A 21,258-nucleotide genomic window follows, 5' to 3' on the forward strand; every position below is an offset into this window, starting at 1 on the left:
ACTCCCCAATTATAACCACAGGCAAAAGGAAATAGGAAATTAGAACAAATTATTACCTACATGCATGTGGTACAATACGAATCACAAGGACAATAGGCAAAGGAAACCGAAAATCTTAACAAAGAAAATATATGTTTCTTGAATCCATAACTCAAATTGTGAGAGAATGAAACCCTCCATGCTCAAAATCGAGTCAATGTTGAATGAAAAACAAAATTTTGAAAATTATTTGCCGAAAGAGAAAGCAAACGTACCAGAGAGTAATTGGATTCAGAATTATTAGGATGATTGGTATGAGTTTAGAGACAATGTAATACCCAATCTTGGTTAGGCCGAAGATGGCTGAGTCGAGAAGAACTGAAGAGGGCGTTTGAGAGAGAATGGCGGGACGACAATTTTCTCTGAAAACACGGTAGATCAGAGTTAGATTGAGAAATCAAACAAACCAAGAGAGTGAGAAATCTTACCATAAAAAGTAGATCAGAGTTGGACTGAAGCAAATGACACCGCAGATCAAATCGTGATTTTCTTCTGATGACACCAGAGATCAAATCGTGATTTTCTATTGTGGTGGGAGATGAATGGACAGTTTAAATTTGCAGTTTTGTAGAACTGATGTTGCGGTTACAACTGCAAATTGAATCCGTATCATGTTGTAGTTTGGTAGAAAATGAGGAACCGCTGGGAGAAGGGAAGCAGAATAAGATTTCTACAAATTGAGGGAAAGACATGTCAGCATCAGTGATACTGAGAGGAGAACACTGTCATTAATTTTTTTACTGATTTAGTATATTGTATCTCTGTCATTAATTTTTTTATAGATAGATGGTGTATGATAACCTTTCGACAAGTGGTGTACATGTTTTATACTTTCAAATACATTGCCACGTATACATTTTTTTTGACAACACAACCTCTCTACAAATAAATAGTATAATTTCCTATTCTAATTAACATCATATTTTTTTATTATTTTTTTTAGTAAGCAAAGCCACGTGAAATTAATAATTAAATATATATTTATTGCGAGTTCCACTAACAATTATATAATAATTGTAACCTTCTTCATTTCCCCCCAAATGTATGTTTTGATAACTCAATATAACTCAATTAAGTTCTTTTAGTAATTTATATAGTCAACTCGTTTTTTTAATTAAATTAATATTAATTATTAATAAAAAGGTCCTCTTTAATTATTAAATTTTATAAAACTTACTCAAAACTTTAAAAACCAATAAATTAAACCCAATAGTATATTTAAATTCATAATTAATTAACACTATAAAAATTATATTATAATCTATATCGAAGATTATAATTTTAGACACGGACGTTACAATTCTACCCACCTTAAAAAAAAATTGTCCTCGAAATTCATATCGATTTTTACTCAGTACAATTAATCGTTACAATTACTTAATTATGATTTTTTTTATCTCATTATCAAACTATATAAACCTCGGAATTTCTATCTCCAAATTTTCATATTCCTAATCACCACCCACACTAGGTCCGAAGAAAATAACATAGATCTCTGATACCAAAATTGTCACACCCGATCCAAAATGGCATCGGGTATGAACGGAATATAGGATAACAAACTTCGGACAGCCTGAAACCCGATATTCTAATATATAAAAATTTATTCGGACTCCCTAAAATTTATTTAATTATTTGGCTTGGACTCGATAATTCTATCGAGCTTCCTACATATCCCGAACATCTTTTAATCTTTAAATCGGGAATCAAAGCCACGTAGTTCTACCTATTTTAGGTAGTTCTAATAGGTAGTTCACTTAACTTATTATCTCGTTTTAACTTATTGACACTTTGAATAACACGCTAATACTTTAATTGTATATTTCACGTTGTTATAATCTTTATATATATAAATCATTTTATCAAAACGAATCAAATCGAACGTCTTTTCAAAACGAATCAAATCGAACAACGTCTTTTCAAAACGAATCAAATTGAACAACGTCTCATCAAACCGAATCCGTAATCAAATAAACGTAAAATTATATTTCAAATCATCAAACATTTTCAAAACATAATACTAAACTTTCGTATGTGTCCATCCTCGAATTCCACCCGTGTAGCTTATCATAACATCAATCATATCAATAATCGAGATATCTCATTCATATCTCGCCTTGTCTAACGTTAGGACTACCAGCCGTGCACTCTGACCATACCGCCCTTAAGTATGGTCTTACAACTATTAACCCTACCCCGGGTAATCCTAGATGGACAAAACCATTTTATATATCTTTCAAATATCACAACATAAAAATCATATTTGGATTTCGATCCAAATCACATAAATATTAACAACAACTGCATCCGCTTTCTCAATCCAAAAACAATTCGCATAAAATCATCAACATTATCAAAATCATTTGCTCGATCCAATTTTTAAAGTATCACAATCATAAATAATCATTATTCAAATAATTAATCTCTAATCAAAATCGAGAGTATTCAAATAGTTTAAATAACAATTAAAACTAAAAATATCACTAAAATACATTAAAATGAATTTTAAACCAAATACTTTGCTGAGACTTATTTTTATCTGTCAACGGATTAATTACGGATAATATTAAACCGGTATAGTTAATTGGAACGGTTGATACGGTTAGACTCGTTAAATTACTAGACGTCTTATTCGTACTAATTTTATATTATACTTTCTTCCGACTTTAATTGGTAAATATCAATACCAACTCTATTTGATAAATATCAATATTAGTCCTTCTATAATTTAACTCTAACAATTAAAGTTACTTAAAATATTTTATTAATAGAATTTAAATAATCGAAATATTCTTAACGGATTATTTTCGGTTATCACCGGAATAGTACGGTGTAACTCAAACCGGTATAGTTATTTTAAACTGACGTAGTTAGTTTGGACTGATTATACTTTTAAACTCGTTACACAGCTAAAAGTCGTAATACGGAATTTCACTTAGATAAATCTAAAGGACAACTAGTCTAAAATTTATATTTTTATTAGTAATTGATAGACGCTGATGACAAGTAGAGAAATTCTGATCAACTTCCGTCCCTGTGGGGGCGTCGTTGGGTTCGACGGGAGGAAGCTCCGATGCCAAAGTCAGTAAGGACGAACAAAAGGGCAAGCTGAATTGACAAAGGGTAAGGGAATGTGTGTACCTGGATAGCCTGAGACGTAGGCTATATATAGCTAGAAAGTTGTAACCTTCAGTAACTAGAAAGTCTCCATTAATGTTCCATTAATGGTGGTTATAAGTTATCCTTAAGCTGGCGGTTAGCTAATTGATAGCTCATTAATGGTCTTTATGGCCAGGTCGGCCTAGCCGTTATAATGGCGAATGAGTGTCCCAGGAGATTCGCCTCATAGGTTCGCCGGCGGGTCTCTTTTAATGGGTCCTTGAAGATCCGGTGATCCGCCAGTCGGATCTCGTCAATACGCGGCGTTTCCTTAGGTGAATATCTCCCTTAGTCCTCGGGATAATATCTCAATGTTATCAAAAGCCCCCCTAAGTTCCTTTAAAGTCCTTTAGGGCTTTTGAGCTTCTACGCGCCGTCATGACTACCTGCATTAATGAGCACTCTGTTCGATGCCAATCGCAGAGTGACACGTGTAACAAGCGCCCTGTCCAAGGAAAGAGAAGACGCCTTCTTCTACTTTCTCTTTCTCTTTCTTCCCTATTTCGTTTTCATTTGCCTTTTCACTGCTTCGAAGCTTTTCCTGGGAGTTTCAGAGTTCCTTCAAAGCTTTCTTACATGTAAGTCCATCTTTTCCCATTCTATTTTTTCTGAATGTTTAGGAGTTCTTCGTCCTCTTCTAGATCAACCTCCGAGCTTTTTAATTTGACCCCTCCTCCCGAAATTGTGGTTAGTTTTAGTTGGACTACGTCGTCATCGGAAAATTCATCTTCCTCCGAGGACACAGCTTGTTCCGATTTAACCGAGTTGCGTAACTCGGCGTGTAATCGCTATCAAACTCGTTCCACTAAGAGTCAAATTCTTTCTACTTCGGCCACCGGTGCCGTGCCGGCCGTAGACTTTAGGAATTTTCTGGGAACAATGGCCTCTTCCTCTTCCCAACCTAGGAAAAAGAATCCCCGAGCGGAGTCCACTTCGTCTCGCATGAGTGCCGCGGATCTGACGGATCTAGCGATTCGCTTCCCATGGATTAATAATTATGAGACTCAATTAGCGGCGGCTCATCAACGTCCCTCCTGTCCGCCAAGTGGCTTTTTAACTGTGTATTGTAGTCACGTGGAGAGAGTATTCCGACTTCCTCTTCCCAAGATGATGGCGGACATCCTTTCCTATTTTGATATCACCGCCAGCCAACTACACCCTAATGGCTGGTTGGATATTGCTTTAGATTGCTATCTAGCCTCGAACTTAGGGGTAGTATACACTGGGCGGATCTTTAGAGCTTTTCACAAACCGTCGAAGCAAAAGTCAGAGTCATTTCTTACTTTTGCAAAATTTGGAGTGTATTCGCCATTCAGTGGAAAAATGTCCAATGTCCACTGTTGGGATGAGAAATTCTTCTACGTGAAGATAAACGAGGGCGAATCACTGGGTTTTCCAACATTCTGGAATCCCAAACCTCTGCATATGGCGAGTGATATGCGAATATTGACGGCGAGTGATGAGGTAGTGGCGGACCTCATGAAGAGTGTCAAGACGGACGCCTGGACATATGCGGATGCTTTAGCCTTCATGATGAGCGATATTCCCCTAATTCATAAAGATGGGGACAAGTTCATTTACTCGAAGATTACACAGTTTGATCAAGGTAACTTTGTTTTCTTCTTGAACCTTGATTACTTTATTGTTTTCTTTGGCAGGGGTTTATCTAAGGCCAATCATGCTCTTGTAGAGAAGCGTAGGAAGTTGTTGGAGGATGAGGCCCGTAAGAAAGCTCAAGTGGCGAATCCTCAAAAGGACACAGGGAAACATCTGGCGGATGCAACGGTCGATCCGCCTCTGAAAAGGAGGAAGCCTGCAGCTTCTGGTGGTTCCAAATTTATGGCGGACGCCATGAGATCCGCCATGCCTGCGGGGGAGATGGAACAAGTAGGTCGCCTTTAACTTTTTCCCATTCGTTATGTTTAGAATTTAAGTTTTGATCCTTGCTTCTTTGTGTAGACGGCGAAGCCTGACCTAGGCAAATACTGGTCCGCTAAGTATGGGGCCGAGGGATCCTTAGAGAATGAGTCTGTTATCAATGACTTGGATGAGGCTCTGGGCCAGTTGGGCGAAGTGCAAAGAAATCAGAATCAGATTCCCGGATCGATTCATGCGCAAAAGGGGAAGTCTGAGCTTCTTACGGTAGGTCCCCTTATTAGAAAGGAACTTTGTCAGAAAAAGTTATACCTTTGTTCTTTCATTCTTGACGAAAGGGTTTGCCTTTGACAGATGTACACTCGCATTCGTGCTATGGAGGCGGAGCTCCTCCAAGGTGTGGCGGATAAGGCTACCATAGATAGGCTGGAGAAGGAAATAGCCAATGCCAGGGCGAATATAGCATCTGCCACGACTGCCATGGCCCTCAAGGATGCCGAGATAAAGAAGCTGAAGGAGAAGATTGAGGCTGATGCCAAGGAGCTCGAGAATGCTGTAGGGGAAGCTGAGTACATGGCTGGCGAGCAAGCTTTCTTTTACGGCGAACTGATCATGGCGTATGTCTCGCTGGCGCATCCTGAGATCGATTTCACAGATCCACAGTTCGCCGTTCCAGAGCCAGAAGATGTTCTTAAATTTAACAAAATTCCTGACATCAAGGAATACCTCCGAGACTATGTTCGGAAATGGATGAAGGGACCCATTGAAGAAAGCAAACCTGCCACCACCGTCCAGCTAGTGGATCTTGAAGAAGTGCCCCCGAAGTCTGGTGAGGAGCTGATAACCGATGGCACCGTTCTTCCTGGGGAAACACTTTCTGTGGAAAAGGAAGTCCCCTTGGCGAGCGTATCCGAGGCTGTCGAGAAGGAAGCCTCTCAAACAGGTGCTTCTCAAGCGGGTGCTTCTGGCGAGAAGAATGTTAAGGAGGATGCTCCTGTGATTACTTGATGTCTTTTTTATTTTGTAAAACTTGTTAACTACAATTTGTTTAATCCTCATGGTAGCTATTTGTTTTACCTTTACATTTGCGTAAGTAAATATATAAGCGTCTAGGATTTATTTTGGAGTAGGTGGCCAGCCACACTCCATTGTGCGAACCTTTGTGAAGGTTTGAAGCTGTTTTATTCCTTTAGAGGAAGTAAAGCTGCCTTCAGGGATCATCTTGCGACCTATCTTTGAGGTGAAGTGATTCTCCTAGAGGACTTTGTAAACCCTTCTTTGGAAAGGGAGTAAGAGAGTGTAAAGACCTTGCGTCTAAGGATCGTTTTAACCCTATCTCGAATGGGGATCCTTTAGACATGGATCCGCCCATGAGACTTGTCCTCTTATCTTTGAGGAGAAAAAGTAGCTATAAAATAGCAGTACTTTCTCAATATGGAGAGCGTTGGATGCCCCTTTCTTTTTAAGACTGAAATATTTATATTGCTGCAATAAAAAATTTAAAAAGAACATAGACAATAGAACAATTGATGTTTATTGATAGGAGAAATGCCTTATTACAGCAAGCAGGTCTTACATGTGAGCCTCGTTAAAACCTTTAATAAGAAAAACCACATGGGAAAAAAGCTTACTAAAGGAAAAAGAGTACTCAAGACCATATGTACATCTTATTTTCTGACAAAGTATTTGCGGAGATTTTGGAGGTTCCACGTGCGTGGTAATGTGTTCCCCTCCATGTCTTGAATCTTAAATGTGGCGAACCCAATCTTATCACTATTTGATATGGTCCCGTCCAGGTGAGCCCTAGCTTGCCCTTCCCTTCTCGAGACTGGATTTTGTCCGCCTTGCGGAGCACGAGGTCTCCCACATTCAGGTCTATAGGTCTAGCATTTTTGTCATGGTAAGCAGCGATCCGCTGCTTGTACGCCGCCATACGTACATAAGCCTTGTCTCTTCGCTCCTCCACTTGATCAAGACTCTCTGTTAGTCTGTGGTTGTTTGCCTCTTTGCAATAAAATGCAACTCTATCACTTGGGACTAGTATTTCAACCGGGATCACAGCTTCCACGCCATGAGAAAGGGCAAATGGTGTTTCTCCTGTGGCCGTTCTAGGAGTGGTGCGATACACCCATAAGACGCTTGTCAACTGATCCGCCCACTTCTTATCATGTTCCCCCAATCTTTTCTTTATTCCTTTTACGATCGTCTGATTCGTAACTTCAGTCATACCGTTGGATTGAGGATAATAAACGGAGGCGAATCTGTTCAAAATGCCCAATTTCTCACAGAAAGTTTTGAATTCGTCACAGTTGAACTGTGTTCCGTTATCAGTGATGATGGTGTGGGGTACGCCATATCTTCCCACGATATTGTCCTTGACAAATTCCACCATTCGTTCGGCCGTGATGGAGGAGACAGCTTCGGCCTCTACCCACTTGGTGAAGTGATCTACTGCCACTACCACATATTTCCTCTGTCTACGAGTTGGAGAAAACGGTCCAACGATGTCAATTCCCCAGATGGAAAAGGGTCGCCCTTCAATGATAGGCCTCTGGAGATGTTTGGCCGTGTGTGATTCATTCGCATGAATCTGACAACTATGGCATGATTCCACCAATTTTTGTGCATCCAGCTCGGCCGTGGGCCAATAAAACCCTGCTAACCTGGATTTTTTTACGATAGTGGCGGATGCCTCATGGGCCCCACATGATCCCTCGTGCAGCTCCTTGAGGACCTATTGTCCCTCTTCTGGCAGAATGCATTTTAACCATGGATGGCTAAATGACTTTCTATAGAGGCAATCATTGATCATGGAGAAATAGGCTGCTTTTCTAACGATCCGTCGAGCCTCCTCCTTATCGATGGGTAGAGCTCCATCTGACAAATACTGGCGAAGGGCTGTTCGCCAATCATCTTCTACTGTTGTGAGTAAGGATACTTCTTCGGAGATGAATGCCGGAGCTGCTTTAACCTCAAAGGGACACTGCGGATCTGTCCAGCTTTCCTCACTGGAAGCCATTTTTGCTAGGTGGTCGGCTTCAATGTTTGATTCTCGGGGCACATGGAGCAATTCCCATTTGGTTTCTTTAGCTTCGAGGTGGTCCAGCAACTTTTTGACCTCGGCAACGTATTTGGCCAGAACGTCATCCTTCACCTCATAATTTTTTATCACTCGATTGACCATCAACTTGGAGTCACTATAGATCACGATCCGCTCGGGAGTGATTTCCTTAAGCAGGCGTAACCCTAATATTAGAGCCTCATATTCTGCGGCATTGTTGGTGGCATGGAAATCCAACTTTGCTGCGTACCGTAATTTTATGTATTGGGGGCCTTTGATCACGATACCTATGCCAGCTCCATCTGTAGAGGAAGCCCCGTCTGTGTACATCGTCCACTCCTCTACTTGAGATTTAGGGAGATTCACCCCTTCTTCTGTGAATTCATTCACAAAGTCTGCCAAGACCTGACTTTTTAAGGCGGTCCTGCTCTCATATCGCACATCAAATCCTCCGAGGCGAATTGCCCATTCCATCAATCTCCCTGAAGTGTCCGGCTTTTGCAATACCTTTCTCATGGGTATATTCGTACGAACTATGACAGTGTGGGCCTGGAAGTATGACCTAAGGCGGATTGCCGTGGTGACGACGGCCAGAGCCATTTTATCAAGTTTAGAATACCTAGTTTCAGCATCCTTCAATACTTTGCTCACATAATAGATAGGATACTGCTGGCCATCCTCTTCTCTTATCATGACTGTGCACACAGCTTTCTCTGTAACTGAGACATACATGTAGAGATTTTCACCTTTTAGAGGTTAGCTCATCATGGGCGGTTTCGTGAGAAACCGTTTGATCCCCTCGAAAGCCCTTTCACAATCCTCATTCCACTCGAATGCCTTTTGCTTCTTGATGACTTCATAAAAGGGCTGACACCTACGAGCTGAACAGGAAATAAACCTGCCCAAGGCCACGATCCGCCCGTTGAGGCGTTGCACTTCCCTGATGTTCCGTGGTGCCTGCATTTCCAGAACGGCCTTAACTTTGTCGGGATTTGGGCTCACTCCTTTTTCGCTAATCATGAATCCCAGGAACTTTCCATATGTTGCACCAAAAGTACATTTTTCCAGGTTTAGCTCAATATTGTGGCGTCGGAGTATGGCCAGTACCTCCCTTACATCATCAGCATGCTTTTCCATTGTGGTGCTTTTGATGATCATGTCATCTACATAGACAGAGTAGTTATCACCTTTGCTTTCTGCGAATATTTTGTTCATCATCCGCTGATAGGTGGCGCCTGCGTTCTTAAGCCCAAAGGGCATGACCTTGAAGCAATAAGTGGCTTGGTGAGTCACGAACGAGGTCTTGATTCTATCCGAAGGCTCCATGGGGATTTGATGATAACTCGACTTCACGTCTGTGAAGGAATACATAGCATGTCCAGCGGTTCCATCTACGAGTATGGCAATACACGGCAAAGGATAATTATCTTTGGGACAAGCTTTGTTGAGATCCGTAAAGTCGATGCACATGCGGTAGGATCCGCCTGCCTTCTTCACCAAAACGACGTTCGCCAACCATTGTGTATATAGGACCTCTTCAATGGTGTCCGCTCGTTGGAGCTTGGTGATCTCTTCCTCTATCACCTTCTGCCTTTCAAGGCCATGGTTTCTCCGTTTCTGAGCTACGGGAACTGCATCTTTGTCGATGTTAAGTTTGTGAGTGATCACGTCTGGACTGATCCCTGGGAGGATCTCATCTTTCCATGCAAAGACGTCCTCCGCTTCATGGAGAACTTTGGTGATTGCTTCTTTAACTTCACCTTTGAGCCCTTTAGCCATTCGGACCTGCTTTTCGTCCGCCATGAGGTACATTTCAGTCTCGCCCAAGGCCATTGTGACGAGTTCCTCTTCATCTTCGTCCTTAGATTGGGGGCGGATCATTAGTGATGCCGAATATGTCTCCTGAGCCATCTTTTGGCTCCCTCTGATCATTACACCTCCCTTGGTCGTAGGGATGTAAAGAGTTAAGTGGCGTATGGAGATGAGGGCAGCTGCCTCAGAGATAAAGGGCCGTCCGAGGATAATATTATAGGCTAACTGACCGTCCAAGATAGAAAATTCTAGATCACCTCTCCAGATTTGATCTTCATCTGCCAACTCACAATCTAACGTTACTTGGCCTTTTGTTTGAATGGTGTGTCCTGTTACCCCCAGGATATCCACTACAATTGGTTCTACTTAGACCGGATCAACCTTAAGTTTGGCGAAAGCTCCTATTATGATGACATTGCATGAGCTCCCAGTATCAATCATCAACCTTTTCATCTCCCAGCCTTCCATCATTATAGTAATGACCAAGGCATCTGCATGAGGAGAGATCTCTGGTCCTGAATCCGCAAATGGGCGATTCAGCGATGTCCTGTCAAGAGCAGTGGTTCTTCTCTTTTTCAGTACTGGTTGATACCCAGGTCCGCCTGCTATGACATTGATGGTCCCCTTTCCTTTCTTCTTTGGGTCATCCTTGGATCTATCACCATCGCCCTTTTTTGCCATCATTTTGGATGAACCGATCCAATTTGTCTCTCTCAATGAGACGCTCTATTTCTCGAGCTAACTCCCAACATGCATCTGTGTCATGGCCATTTTTCCTAATTTTTAGGATTTTTACCAGTATTGGTATACTCCCCCCCCTTTTGGTTCGGGGTATGAAATGCTCCGCTTGTGTTGACTGTTCTCAATCCACATAAGCACTTCACTTTTAGAAGCATTGAGAGGTGTGAAGGAGGTGACAAATACCGATTTGTTTTTAGAACCTCTTCGCCTACCTCGAGAGGAGGAATCCTGATGTTTGTCCTTTTCCCTATCTCGATGACGAGATTCGCTTTTGTCCCTCCTAGGCGGAGATGCTGATTCACGGTGAATGTCATCTACCTCCATAAAGTCCTTGTAGCGCTCTATTAGTTCTGACATGCTGGTAGGCTTCTTGCGAATTAGATCCTCCTGTAAACTCTTACAAGTGGTATTTTTTACCAGAGATTCCACTGCCATGGAGATATCTACATCCACAATTTGTATACACAATTTGTTGAAGGAGTTTATATAATCTCGAAGGGATTCATTCGCCTTCTGCTTTAATTTGAAGAGCTTCCTGGATTTGACCACTGGAGGGATACAGCCAGCGAATTTAGCACAAAACTCTCTGCTTAGTTGGTCCCAACTATCTATCAAGCCAGGTGGTAATGATTGGAACCAGCCATAAGCGGGACCTCCTAACGTGGTGACAAAAATTTTGCACAGCACTGGTTCAATTGCATGGTTGAGGTGAAGCAATATTCGGTATTTTCGGACATGGGCCTCTAGGTTGTCAACACCCGTGTATATGGCGAGATTTGGTATTTTAAAATGCCTATCCGTTTTCTCTGCTTCAATCCAAGCCGTGAAGGGCGAATCTCGATTGGCGAACGGATTATGCCTGGCATTCTCCTCATTCATGTGAAGCACTACAGCTCGAACTCTGTCGTCAAAATTCTCCGGATCCGCCCTTGGGCGACCCCTCCGTGGAGATCTGCTTGGAGAAGATGATGAACTAGATCCCGAAGATGGATCTGAAGGTGATCGTCCGCCACGTCCGCCTCCGTTTCCACGTCCGCCACTTCCTCCACCTCCACCTCCTCCACCCGGGGGAGCCTGACCGTTACCCCCTCCAGAGCCTCCTGAAGGAATGTGTCCATCATTCCTATGGTGTGGTGGTGGTGGTGGTGGCTCGCTTGGATGTGGCGCGTCTACTGGCCTTTTGCTCTGTCTACGCCCAGTAGGTGGGGGTGATCTGCCCTTACGGGAGGATCTCGGTCTTCGGGGCGAGGGCGATTCGGACCGCCTACTTTTCTCTTTTCTACGCTTTTTGTGTTTTCGCCCTTCCGATCCACCCAAGTAGAGATTTGACCGTGGTCGCCTTGGGATACCTGATCCGCCCAGATTGATCCCATGGCTAGTAGATCCGCCAGCAACAGTTTGATTGTTCCTTTGACTTCCTCCTGCGCCAGCAGGGAATAACTCTCGATCGATCGGTCGTTCTCCCAACGCCGCCGTGGTAGTTACTATAGATTCTGTATTGTGGGCTTGGAGAAACGAAGAATTGTGGGCGTTTGGTCCTAGATTCATCTGGGGCCAAGAAGATATCGTAGATGAAGGCGCTAAGCTCCAAACCGGAGGAATGGTCATGAACGACCGTAGGCAGTCACCTGTTTCAGAGCCAAACTTTTCCCCTATAGCTTCTGCACACATGTTGATGAATGCGTCCGGGGACATACTACTTTCAGCTTGTGTTGTGGGAACATTCGAATCAGTGCGGCCAACACTAGTTATTGGCGGTGTTTCAACCCCTGATGAGGGGTTATGATCTCCATTTGTCATATTTCTTATAACCGTGAATGAAAACCCTTTATTTGTTTAAGGATTCCACGATCACCGCACCAATTGATGACAAGTAGAGAAATTCTGATCAACTTCCGTCCCTGTGGGGGCGTCGTTGGGTTCGACGGGAGGAAGCTCCGATGCCAAAGTCAGTAAGGATGAATAAAAGGGCAAACTAAATTGACAAAGGGTAAGGGAATGTGTGTACCTGGATAGCCTGAGACGTAGGCTATATATAGCTAGAAAGTTGTAACCTTCAGTAACTAGAAAGTCTCCATTAATGTTCCATTAATGGTGGTTACAAGTTATCCTTAAGCTGGCGGTTAGCTAATTGATAGCTCATTAATGGTCTTTATGGCCAGGTCGGCCTAGCCGTTATAATGGCGAATGAGTGTCCCAGGAGATTCGCCTCATAGGTTCGCCGGCGGGTCTCTTTTAATGGGTCCTTGGAGATCCGGTGATCCGCCAGTCGGATCTCGTCAATACGCGGCGTTTCCTTAGGTGAATATCTCCCTTAGTCCTCGGGATAATATCTCAATGTTATCAGACGCTAAATTATTAATCGTAAATCTATTAAAATTTGACGAAACTATCAAAATCAAACTAACTTAAAATCATACCTGTAATATTTTAAAGATAATTTGGGTATAAAATTTCGTTACCAAAATGTCGCCGTCGGTCACCGAGAAAATGAATCAGTGTAATCCGCTGACAGTTGATCCAAAACCTCGTCGTCAATCACCGATTATTAATCGACGTAATCCGTTAACAACCAAACAACGAACCTCTCTCTTTTCCTTACCATCCTTATGTATCTTAATTAAGTTTCGTATCTTCCCCAATACCCAAACTAAAAACACTCTCTTTTTTTATATCCCTAAAGAACTCCTTTATAAACCATAGCTAATTAATTTATAATAGATGGTGTATGATAACCTTTAGACAAGTGGTGTACACATGTTTTATACATGTTTTATACTTTTAAATACATTGCCACGTATACATCTTTTTGACAACACAACCTCTCTACAAATAAATAGTATAATTTCCTATTCTAATTAACATCATATTTTTTTTATTATTTTTTTTTAGTAAGAAAACCCACGTGAAATTAATAATTAAATATATATTTATTGTGACTTCCACTAACAATTATATAATAATTGTAACCTTCTTCATTTCCCCCAAATGTATGTTTTGATAACTCAATATAACTCAATTAAGTTCTTTTAGTAATTTATATAGTCAACTCGTTTTTTTAATTAAATTAATATTAATTATTAATAAAAAGGTCCTCTTTAATTATTAAATGTTATAAAACCTACCTAAAACTTTAAAAACCAATAAATTAAACCCAATAGTATATTTAAATTCGTAATTAATTAACACTATAAAAATTATATGATAATCTATATCGAAGATTATAATTTTAGACACGGACGTTACAATGAAAGTGACAAGAAATAAAATTATAAATCATACATATTTAGTAATGTTTTTTTGTTTAAAAATTGAAAGCCGGTGAGAGAAAATGGGCCCAGATCTCCCAACTATATTGGCACCCTCAAGAACCTTTAACCCGTATGTGGTCTAAATATTATTAATGAAAAAGAAGACAAGAATACAAGAATAAATGAAACGAAAACAAAATAAAGCAAATCTATACTAGCGAATGTTAGAATAATGATCATAAATAAACTAGGAAAATAATCCTAACAAAGAGTCGAGTCTGCAACTAGGGGCGGAGCCAGGCGAGCGGGGAGGGTCGGCCGACCCTCCGACCCCACCTAAAAACCTCTGGGAAGGGGTTTCAACCTTGGCTCTGCCAGATGCTGCCATGGCTGGAGCCCTTCCAGCCATAGCGGCTAAAAGAAGAAGAAGACTCCTCTTTTTCTTCCATCTCTATAGATAGAATGGAAAGGGCAAAATTGCCCTTTCCATCCTTAATTTTTTTTAAGTTAACCTACATAAAACGTCGTCGTTTTGTGTAGGTTAACTTAAAACAAATTAAAGATGGAAAGGGCAATTTTGCCCCCTTTCCATCTTTAATTTCTTTCTCCCTTTTCCTTTGTCTTCTACACAAATTAGAGATGGATTTGGGAAAAAATTTCCAAATTACTCCACATTTTTTTTTTGAAATTTCAATTGCCTAACTATTTTTTATTCTCATTCAACTTCCAACCTTCAAATAATTTTTTTTCATTGTTTATTTTAATTCTAGATTTAGTTTTATAATTTATAAATTAGAGATTATTAAATTGGGGTTTGTTTTGTGAGATTTCTAATTTATAGTAATATGTTGTTTGCATAGAGATTTTTTTAGTAATTATAATTAATTTAGGAAATTTTAATTTAGGGTATAATTAAAATATTTCTATTTACTTTAATTTAAATTATGATTTATTTATTATATTGGGGATTATTAACTGAATTGATATTGTGATATTTAGGGAGTTTTGAATTTAACTAAATAAAATCATATTATAACTAAATATGATAAACTTAAACTATAAATTAAACTAAGAATCTCATTATAACTAAATGCGGTAAAAAAAATCAAATAAAATACTATTAATTTAGGTATTTTTAGATTTTAGCTCAAGCAATTGCTAGTGAACAGTGAACATATCGGGAAAAAAAAATTCCAAAAAAACTTTTGTATATAAATACACATTTTCAGCAGAAATCAAATTATTGAAAAAAAAATTCTACCTACAGGGGATCCCCCCCCTCCCTCTCCCCCTCCCCCCGATGTATGAGTCCCGGCTCCGCCATTGTCTGCAGCTAAGCCATATCGGGTCAACGAATCCGCTACACGGTTGTTTTCCCTATAAATGTGAGTTCCACAAAAGTCCATATCATGTAACGTGGACATCGGTCATAATATTTGATTTTGAATTTCAGGATTCATAATTAAAATAAGAGAAAATTTAGAGGCCATGCGTGTAATTACTGAAAGTGGATAAAAGTTACGAAAACCCAACCAATAACAACAAATATATATAATAAATATTAGATAAAGATTAATAGTTAAATTATTAATTACGCAAAAAAAAAAGTTTTTTTTTGTAGGCACGAATTGATTCGTTTAAGAATCTAATCTAATTTTTTTTTTACAAATTTGATGTACATGGATGAAAGCAAATAAAATTAAATAAATAAATAAATAAAAAGTAACAAGAAGAAAAAGTAAATTTAAGTAATTTTGAAACTAGAAACACGTTTGATTAATACCTCATTTCAATTACATCATGTTCTGCATCACATGACGCAATCGAAACAACAATTCACTCGCACCCTGCTTCGATTACGTCATGTGTTGCATCACATAACGCATTCGAAACAACATTTGCCTAACACCCGCTCCGATTGCGTCATGTGTTGCGTCACAATGACGCAATCGGAATAACGGTCGTAACACACTTCAATTGCATCATATGTTGCTGTCACGTGACGCAATCGGAACGGATGTTGTTAATAAAACCTAGGCTTATCTTTTTCTTTTTGAGTTTGAAAACAGAGGGGGGAAAAGGCGAGAATGTGGGATTTTGTAGCAGATATAGTTGCAGAGATATTATTGAGGATGCCCATAGACTCCATCATCAGATGCAGTTGCGTCTGCAAATCATTGTACTCCCTTATTAGAAGCCCTAATTTCATTTCAAGCCATCTCCAGCAAACCCTTGTCACTAAAAATACTCAAAGTTTTGTTTATCACGAATTTAATGAATATGACAGTAATAGCCACTTATTGTTTTTAAACAATGAAGATGAGTTCATAAAAAAAAAATAAAAACAATCAAGATGAGTTCGAGTCTAAGATACTCCGTCTCTCTGCCGATCTCATTTCTAGCTTTAGAGTCGCCTGCTCTTGCAACGGTATAGTCTGTCTCTTTCATCATCTATTTGAGGAGAAGTTTCTCCTCTTTAACCCTTCAATTCGACATTTTATATCACTTCTTAGATCCAGATTCTCGAGCCTTCTAGCAACAGGACGGCTTACGGGTTTTGGTTAACCAGGATTATAAAATTTTAGTGATAAACTATATTCACAATTTCAGTGCTGAGATCTACTCACTCAATTCGAATTCCTGGAGGATATTAAACTATAAAATCTTATTTTTTCTATTTAAACATGTGCATAGCCTCTTCTACTCGAGAAACAAAACAAAGGTGAAGCTGGGGATCAAGAAATGGAAAGTGAAGCTGATGATTGGAAATATTCAAAGCATGCGAATAGTGCAGAGCAATGAAGGTATCCGTTTAATATTTGAGTGATGTTTGGTTCTGTGAGTAATGGCTCTGCTTTAACAAACATCCTTTTTATTCACCTTTGGCAATGAAGTTGTTTTCTTATGCACTCTCTGGTTTCTATAATTTCGTTTATGTGATGGTAATGCATCAATCTTGGGATTAGCTTGAAACATATCATGAATCACTTGTTGGACAATAAGACCTAAATAATCTTGGAGTTGGTAATTTTTCTCAATCAGTTATATATATACTATATATTTGGGTTGCAAGAACCGAGCTTATTTTTCATGTTGTCAAGTGTAAACCCAGGCTCGAAAACATACAAGTAGTTTTGGAAATCCATTGATGACCAAAACATGTATAGCTTATTGATAATTATGACCAAAACTGATATGATGATCTTTTGATATCTACCTGCTGGTCTCTGGCTAGATAAAATTCTTCATATTGCTGATCTATTAGCAAAATCTTAACTATTATCTAATCATTTTCTCTCTTTTATTAATATTTGTAGGATAGGAATACCGATGCTGTAAGTGTTGATTAAAGTCCTTTTGGTTGCCGAAAAGAATCTAACGTAAAGCTGCTGTATTCAATTGTTACTACAGATGAACACATTTTGATATTTTGTGAGCAAGACATATATGGCTATATGCTGGTTAGACCATAACTAGAAATTTGAATGTTTTTCTTTCAACTCTAAAAACATATGTTCGTATGGAGTCTAAAATTGTCATCTGTGTGCTTGCTTGCTTGCAATGTTTAGCGAAGTCTAGAAATGCTATCTTTTTTGCTCAGGCTGGTAACTGATTAAATTGAATATTTGTATGAGTTGTTAAATTGGACATCATCTACCAGTTTAAGGCTTGTACTTCTGGTTAATCATTAGGAAAACAGTGTTAGCTAAGACCAATGATTGTTAGGAGCATTTTTCAATTTCTCTTTTTACTTCCAACGAAGTAAAACAATGATCGCTACATGAAGATTCTATAGAAATCTCAAAAGTAGCATGCTATGTCATCTTTACAGTTTAGCATGAACCAGGAACTTCTCAGCCCTACTTTACACAGTATGAATACAATTTATAGTACAGGAGAGTAGTATTTAGAATTGCATTGATGATTCAACTCCCAACGCTTTACGGCCAACTCATCATGTTTTAGTCTTGGCTTCTGATCATTTTGAACAGTCTACTGCTGTAAATGAATGTAATAGGATGAATTAGCAGATGTTTGGAAATGCTATTTCTGCATCTACAATCATCTAGTAAGACCTTGTAATGTAAACATAAATATACCTCAGAACTGGCTTCTGCTGCCTCGGTTATTCTTGCTTCTGATTTCTCATTCGAGTATCTGGTCAAGAAAACATTGCAATGTTAAGACCTAGTTAGAGCAAGCGCAATATCAAGTAGCAAGAAGATGCATAAACAAAAATAAATATTTCTATGCTAAATGTATGGAAGTTGAGGAAAATTCGAAACAGTGCTTACGTTGAGAGTATGGTAACCCAAATGAGTTCTACACAGTCAACCCAAAGAAGCCTTTGTTCCACTGGGATCACACCATATGTAATCAAATGTGCGAATGGCCAAAGCTTCCAGCCTGCCTGTAAAATCATATCAATGAATGCTTTAAGCCTTTGAATGATAGGCATTAAACAGCCAATATAACTACTAAATGTGGGGGGAAATGGCAGAAGGTTGTCTTACTGTCAGCATAGGGAAGAAAGTAGCCTTCAATTCACTAAAAATGGTGAAGGGGGATTCGAGACGGAGGATTCCTAATGCTATAAAATAGATGCTGTTCCAAAGTGCTGCCCATGCTGTCTGGTCAAAGGCCACTTTAACAGGAACCACCCACCAATCTTGGAACGGGAAAAGCTCCTGAAATGAATAAGGAAATAGTTCGTTTCAATTTCAGAATTACATTCAATGAGTTGCTAAACGAATGAAGAACATAAAAAATGCCAGAATTACCTCGCAGAACTGGTAATAATAATGTGAAAGGGAACCATGCAATGTAAAGCCAACAAGACCTGATCTAAACATTCGTGTACGGTCAAATTCAAAGATCGGTTTACCTTCAAAGCACTGTAGAAAATCCAAAATAAATAAGTAAAAAGAACAATCAACAAGATAAAAAGGAAACTTTTATATCTCAAAACATTTTCGAACCTGTGCAATCCAATCCCCTACTGAATAAACCACTCCACTAATCATCATTTTTGCTAAAACTGGATTCGTCTTGAGAGCTTCTTCATAAGCAGACCAATTGTGTTGAGGTGCATATCGCACTATCTCAAAAAGGGTCCAACCCTGATAAGACAAAAGCAAAGATGTGAGACATAAAACTAATAGATAAGAGCATTCGATCAATTCAACAACAAACCAATCACATCCTCATTCTGCAATGCTTCTTTCTGTGGTAATAGTCATATATGTATCCATCAAATTTCCAAAACATAAACAACAGCATCTAATGAAGTTTCTTAACCACCATATGGTCCATATAAACTGGCATTATTAACCCATAAGTCTTTGATTTCGTTATCGCAAATTCAGAATCAACCATGTTTTCAGCAGTTCAAGTCTCCTATAAAAAAGTTTCAACTTCCATGGCATTAGTTCTTTACTGCACATCAACACTTGTTTAAAATCTTATTAGTCCTCCTCTTGTAACTGAATTCCCATTGATAAACCTAAGTTCTCTACCTCATTTGCATGCCGAATCAACCTCAGAAACATTGTAACTGACCTTTTTAATCAAACCTATTCAATTAAGCCATATTCCACCTCTTACTACATATGATCATATACTACATAAAAATTCTGGATCATCAGAAGTTTGAAGTATCTCCTTACCAATTATACATCTTACATACACATGTGAAGAACCAAAAGTTAGGCATCCAGTGGAAAAATACAACAAAAGAACCTACTCAATACTCAATTCATATATCAAGTGAACTAGAATAAGCAAAGGCAAAGAAAGAATGTTCATAAACCTATACCACATAGTACCTAAAGTGAAAATTTTCAAAGCTTATGCACAAGTCTTCTACAACAAAAACAACTCTAAATTAAAAAAAAAAAAATGATAAAAATGGTAAGATTCAAGCAGGTTAGAATTACACGCTGTCCCAACAGTAAAAATTAGAGCATAAGACATCATAAATCAAAGCCTACTTTTGCAATGTAAAAAGACACACACAAAGGAGATGCATTTATGCTTACATGCCAGTAATCATGATCTATCGTTAGCAACTTGGTAATGGCATAAGAACCCGCAGCCAGAACAATCATTGCATTTATAGTCCTATCAATTAACCTATCCATTTCTACTTCTCTCTGTCTTGCTTCTCCATCGTCTTCAATACCCGAACTAGAAGCGGAAGAAAACCCTTCAAAAGACAATTGGCCCACCTGAGTCGCCAATTCGGTCCCTTCAATCTCTATCTGGCTCATAACCACCTCTTCTTGCTGGTCTGTGAAGTCTTCACTCTGTACTGGGATAAAATCAAGCTCTTCTTGAACAACAGAGTTCAAGACCCAGCTATCAGTTCTCTGTTTTTTTCTCGATAAATTCATGCCATGGGTTAACTTTGAGCCAATGAATTGGGAATTGGGAAGGATTTTTGAAGTGGATTTTATGGATTTGGGTAGAGGAAGGAGACTATGGGGAGAAATGGTGTGGAGAGAAGCCATGGTAGGCTTCTAAGTTGAGGTTGGGAGGAACTGAGTTTAGTTGACCGAGTTATCAATCAAAACTAACTAGTCGTTTCTCCGAGTCGGAACTTGTGAGAGAATTCTGGATGTATATTGAAAGTTTGTGTTCGAGTGTGCTCCTGACTACTGTAAGTATACTAGGTTTGCTGTATAATTCTGGATTGACGGTGAAGATGACGTTTTCATGTGGGATGTATATTCAGCTCTGATTGGTCCAAAAGCAAGTGGTAGCATTGTATGTTGTCTTAAGTGTGTTAAGATAACGAATCCAGTCCACAAAATTAGAACATCGTAACTAACCTCAGCCATAAATTTCAATGAAATTCGAAAACAACTTGTTTTTATTTTTCATCATGTCGATGTTCTGTAAGGAAAGGTGGGAACCAAGAGATTTGTTTGAAAAAATAGATTATATAAATTTTAAATATGTCCTTACAAAATTAATTATGAAAAATATAAATTAAATCCTTTGAGAAAGATAAAATAAATCAAGACATATGTTTCCAGTCAAGCTTAATAAAATAGTAAAATATAACAAGAAATTTTAGTATGATATTATGTACATTGATAATTTGATGGTACATTGCATATTTTAAAATCTAGGGTATTAATATACTATGTATAATCAAACTATTGTTCTAGCGAATAGATGGCATGTTACATTATACGTTTGAAATCTCTTAAATACAATAGATAATGAATCTAAATTTATGAATAAGCATAAAAATAAGAAGCTTTGTATGTTCTATATACCGTTATTTGGTCAAAATTAATCCATGTTTTATTATTT

At 38.9% G+C, this 21,258-nt stretch overlaps 1 protein-coding gene and 1 long non-coding RNA gene across 3 annotated transcripts; one reads left to right on the plus strand and one right to left on the minus strand.

The window, feature by feature from the left end:
* The first annotated feature begins 16,182 nt into the window (after positions 1–16,182).
* Positions 16,183–17,357, plus strand: LOC136218728 (uncharacterized). The gene is made up of 3 exons (XR_010683914.1): positions 16,183–16,366; positions 16,633–16,742; positions 17,256–17,357. It is a non-coding gene; the product is annotated as an uncharacterized lncRNA (long non-coding RNA).
* Positions 17,358–17,657: 300 nt separating this feature from the next.
* On the minus strand, positions 17,658–20,542 carry LOC136218901 (uncharacterized). Of its 2 annotated transcripts, none has more exons than XM_066006069.1 (7): positions 19,977–20,542; positions 18,918–19,058; positions 18,720–18,833; positions 18,453–18,626; positions 18,234–18,349; positions 18,039–18,096; positions 17,658–17,934 (listed from the first exon to the last, which is right to left on the minus strand). In XM_066006069.1, exons 1-7 carry the CDS (start codon positions 20,445–20,447, stop codon positions 17,932–17,934), a joined length of 1,077 nt encoding a protein of 358 aa, XP_065862141.1. In that variant the 5' UTR covers positions 20,448–20,542; the 3' UTR covers positions 17,658–17,931. The 2 variants fall into 2 exon arrangements, with proteins under 2 accessions (XP_065862141.1, XP_065862140.1); XM_066006068.1 differs by having other exon boundaries at positions 17,658–17,937; positions 19,977–20,541.
* Between the last annotated feature and the right edge of the window lie 716 nt (positions 20,543–21,258).

This window comes from Euphorbia lathyris, chromosome 2 (genome assembly GCF_963576675.1).
Source record: "Euphorbia lathyris chromosome 2, ddEupLath1.1, whole genome shotgun sequence".
NCBI classification, from domain to species: Eukaryota; Viridiplantae; Streptophyta; class Magnoliopsida; order Malpighiales; family Euphorbiaceae; genus Euphorbia; species Euphorbia lathyris.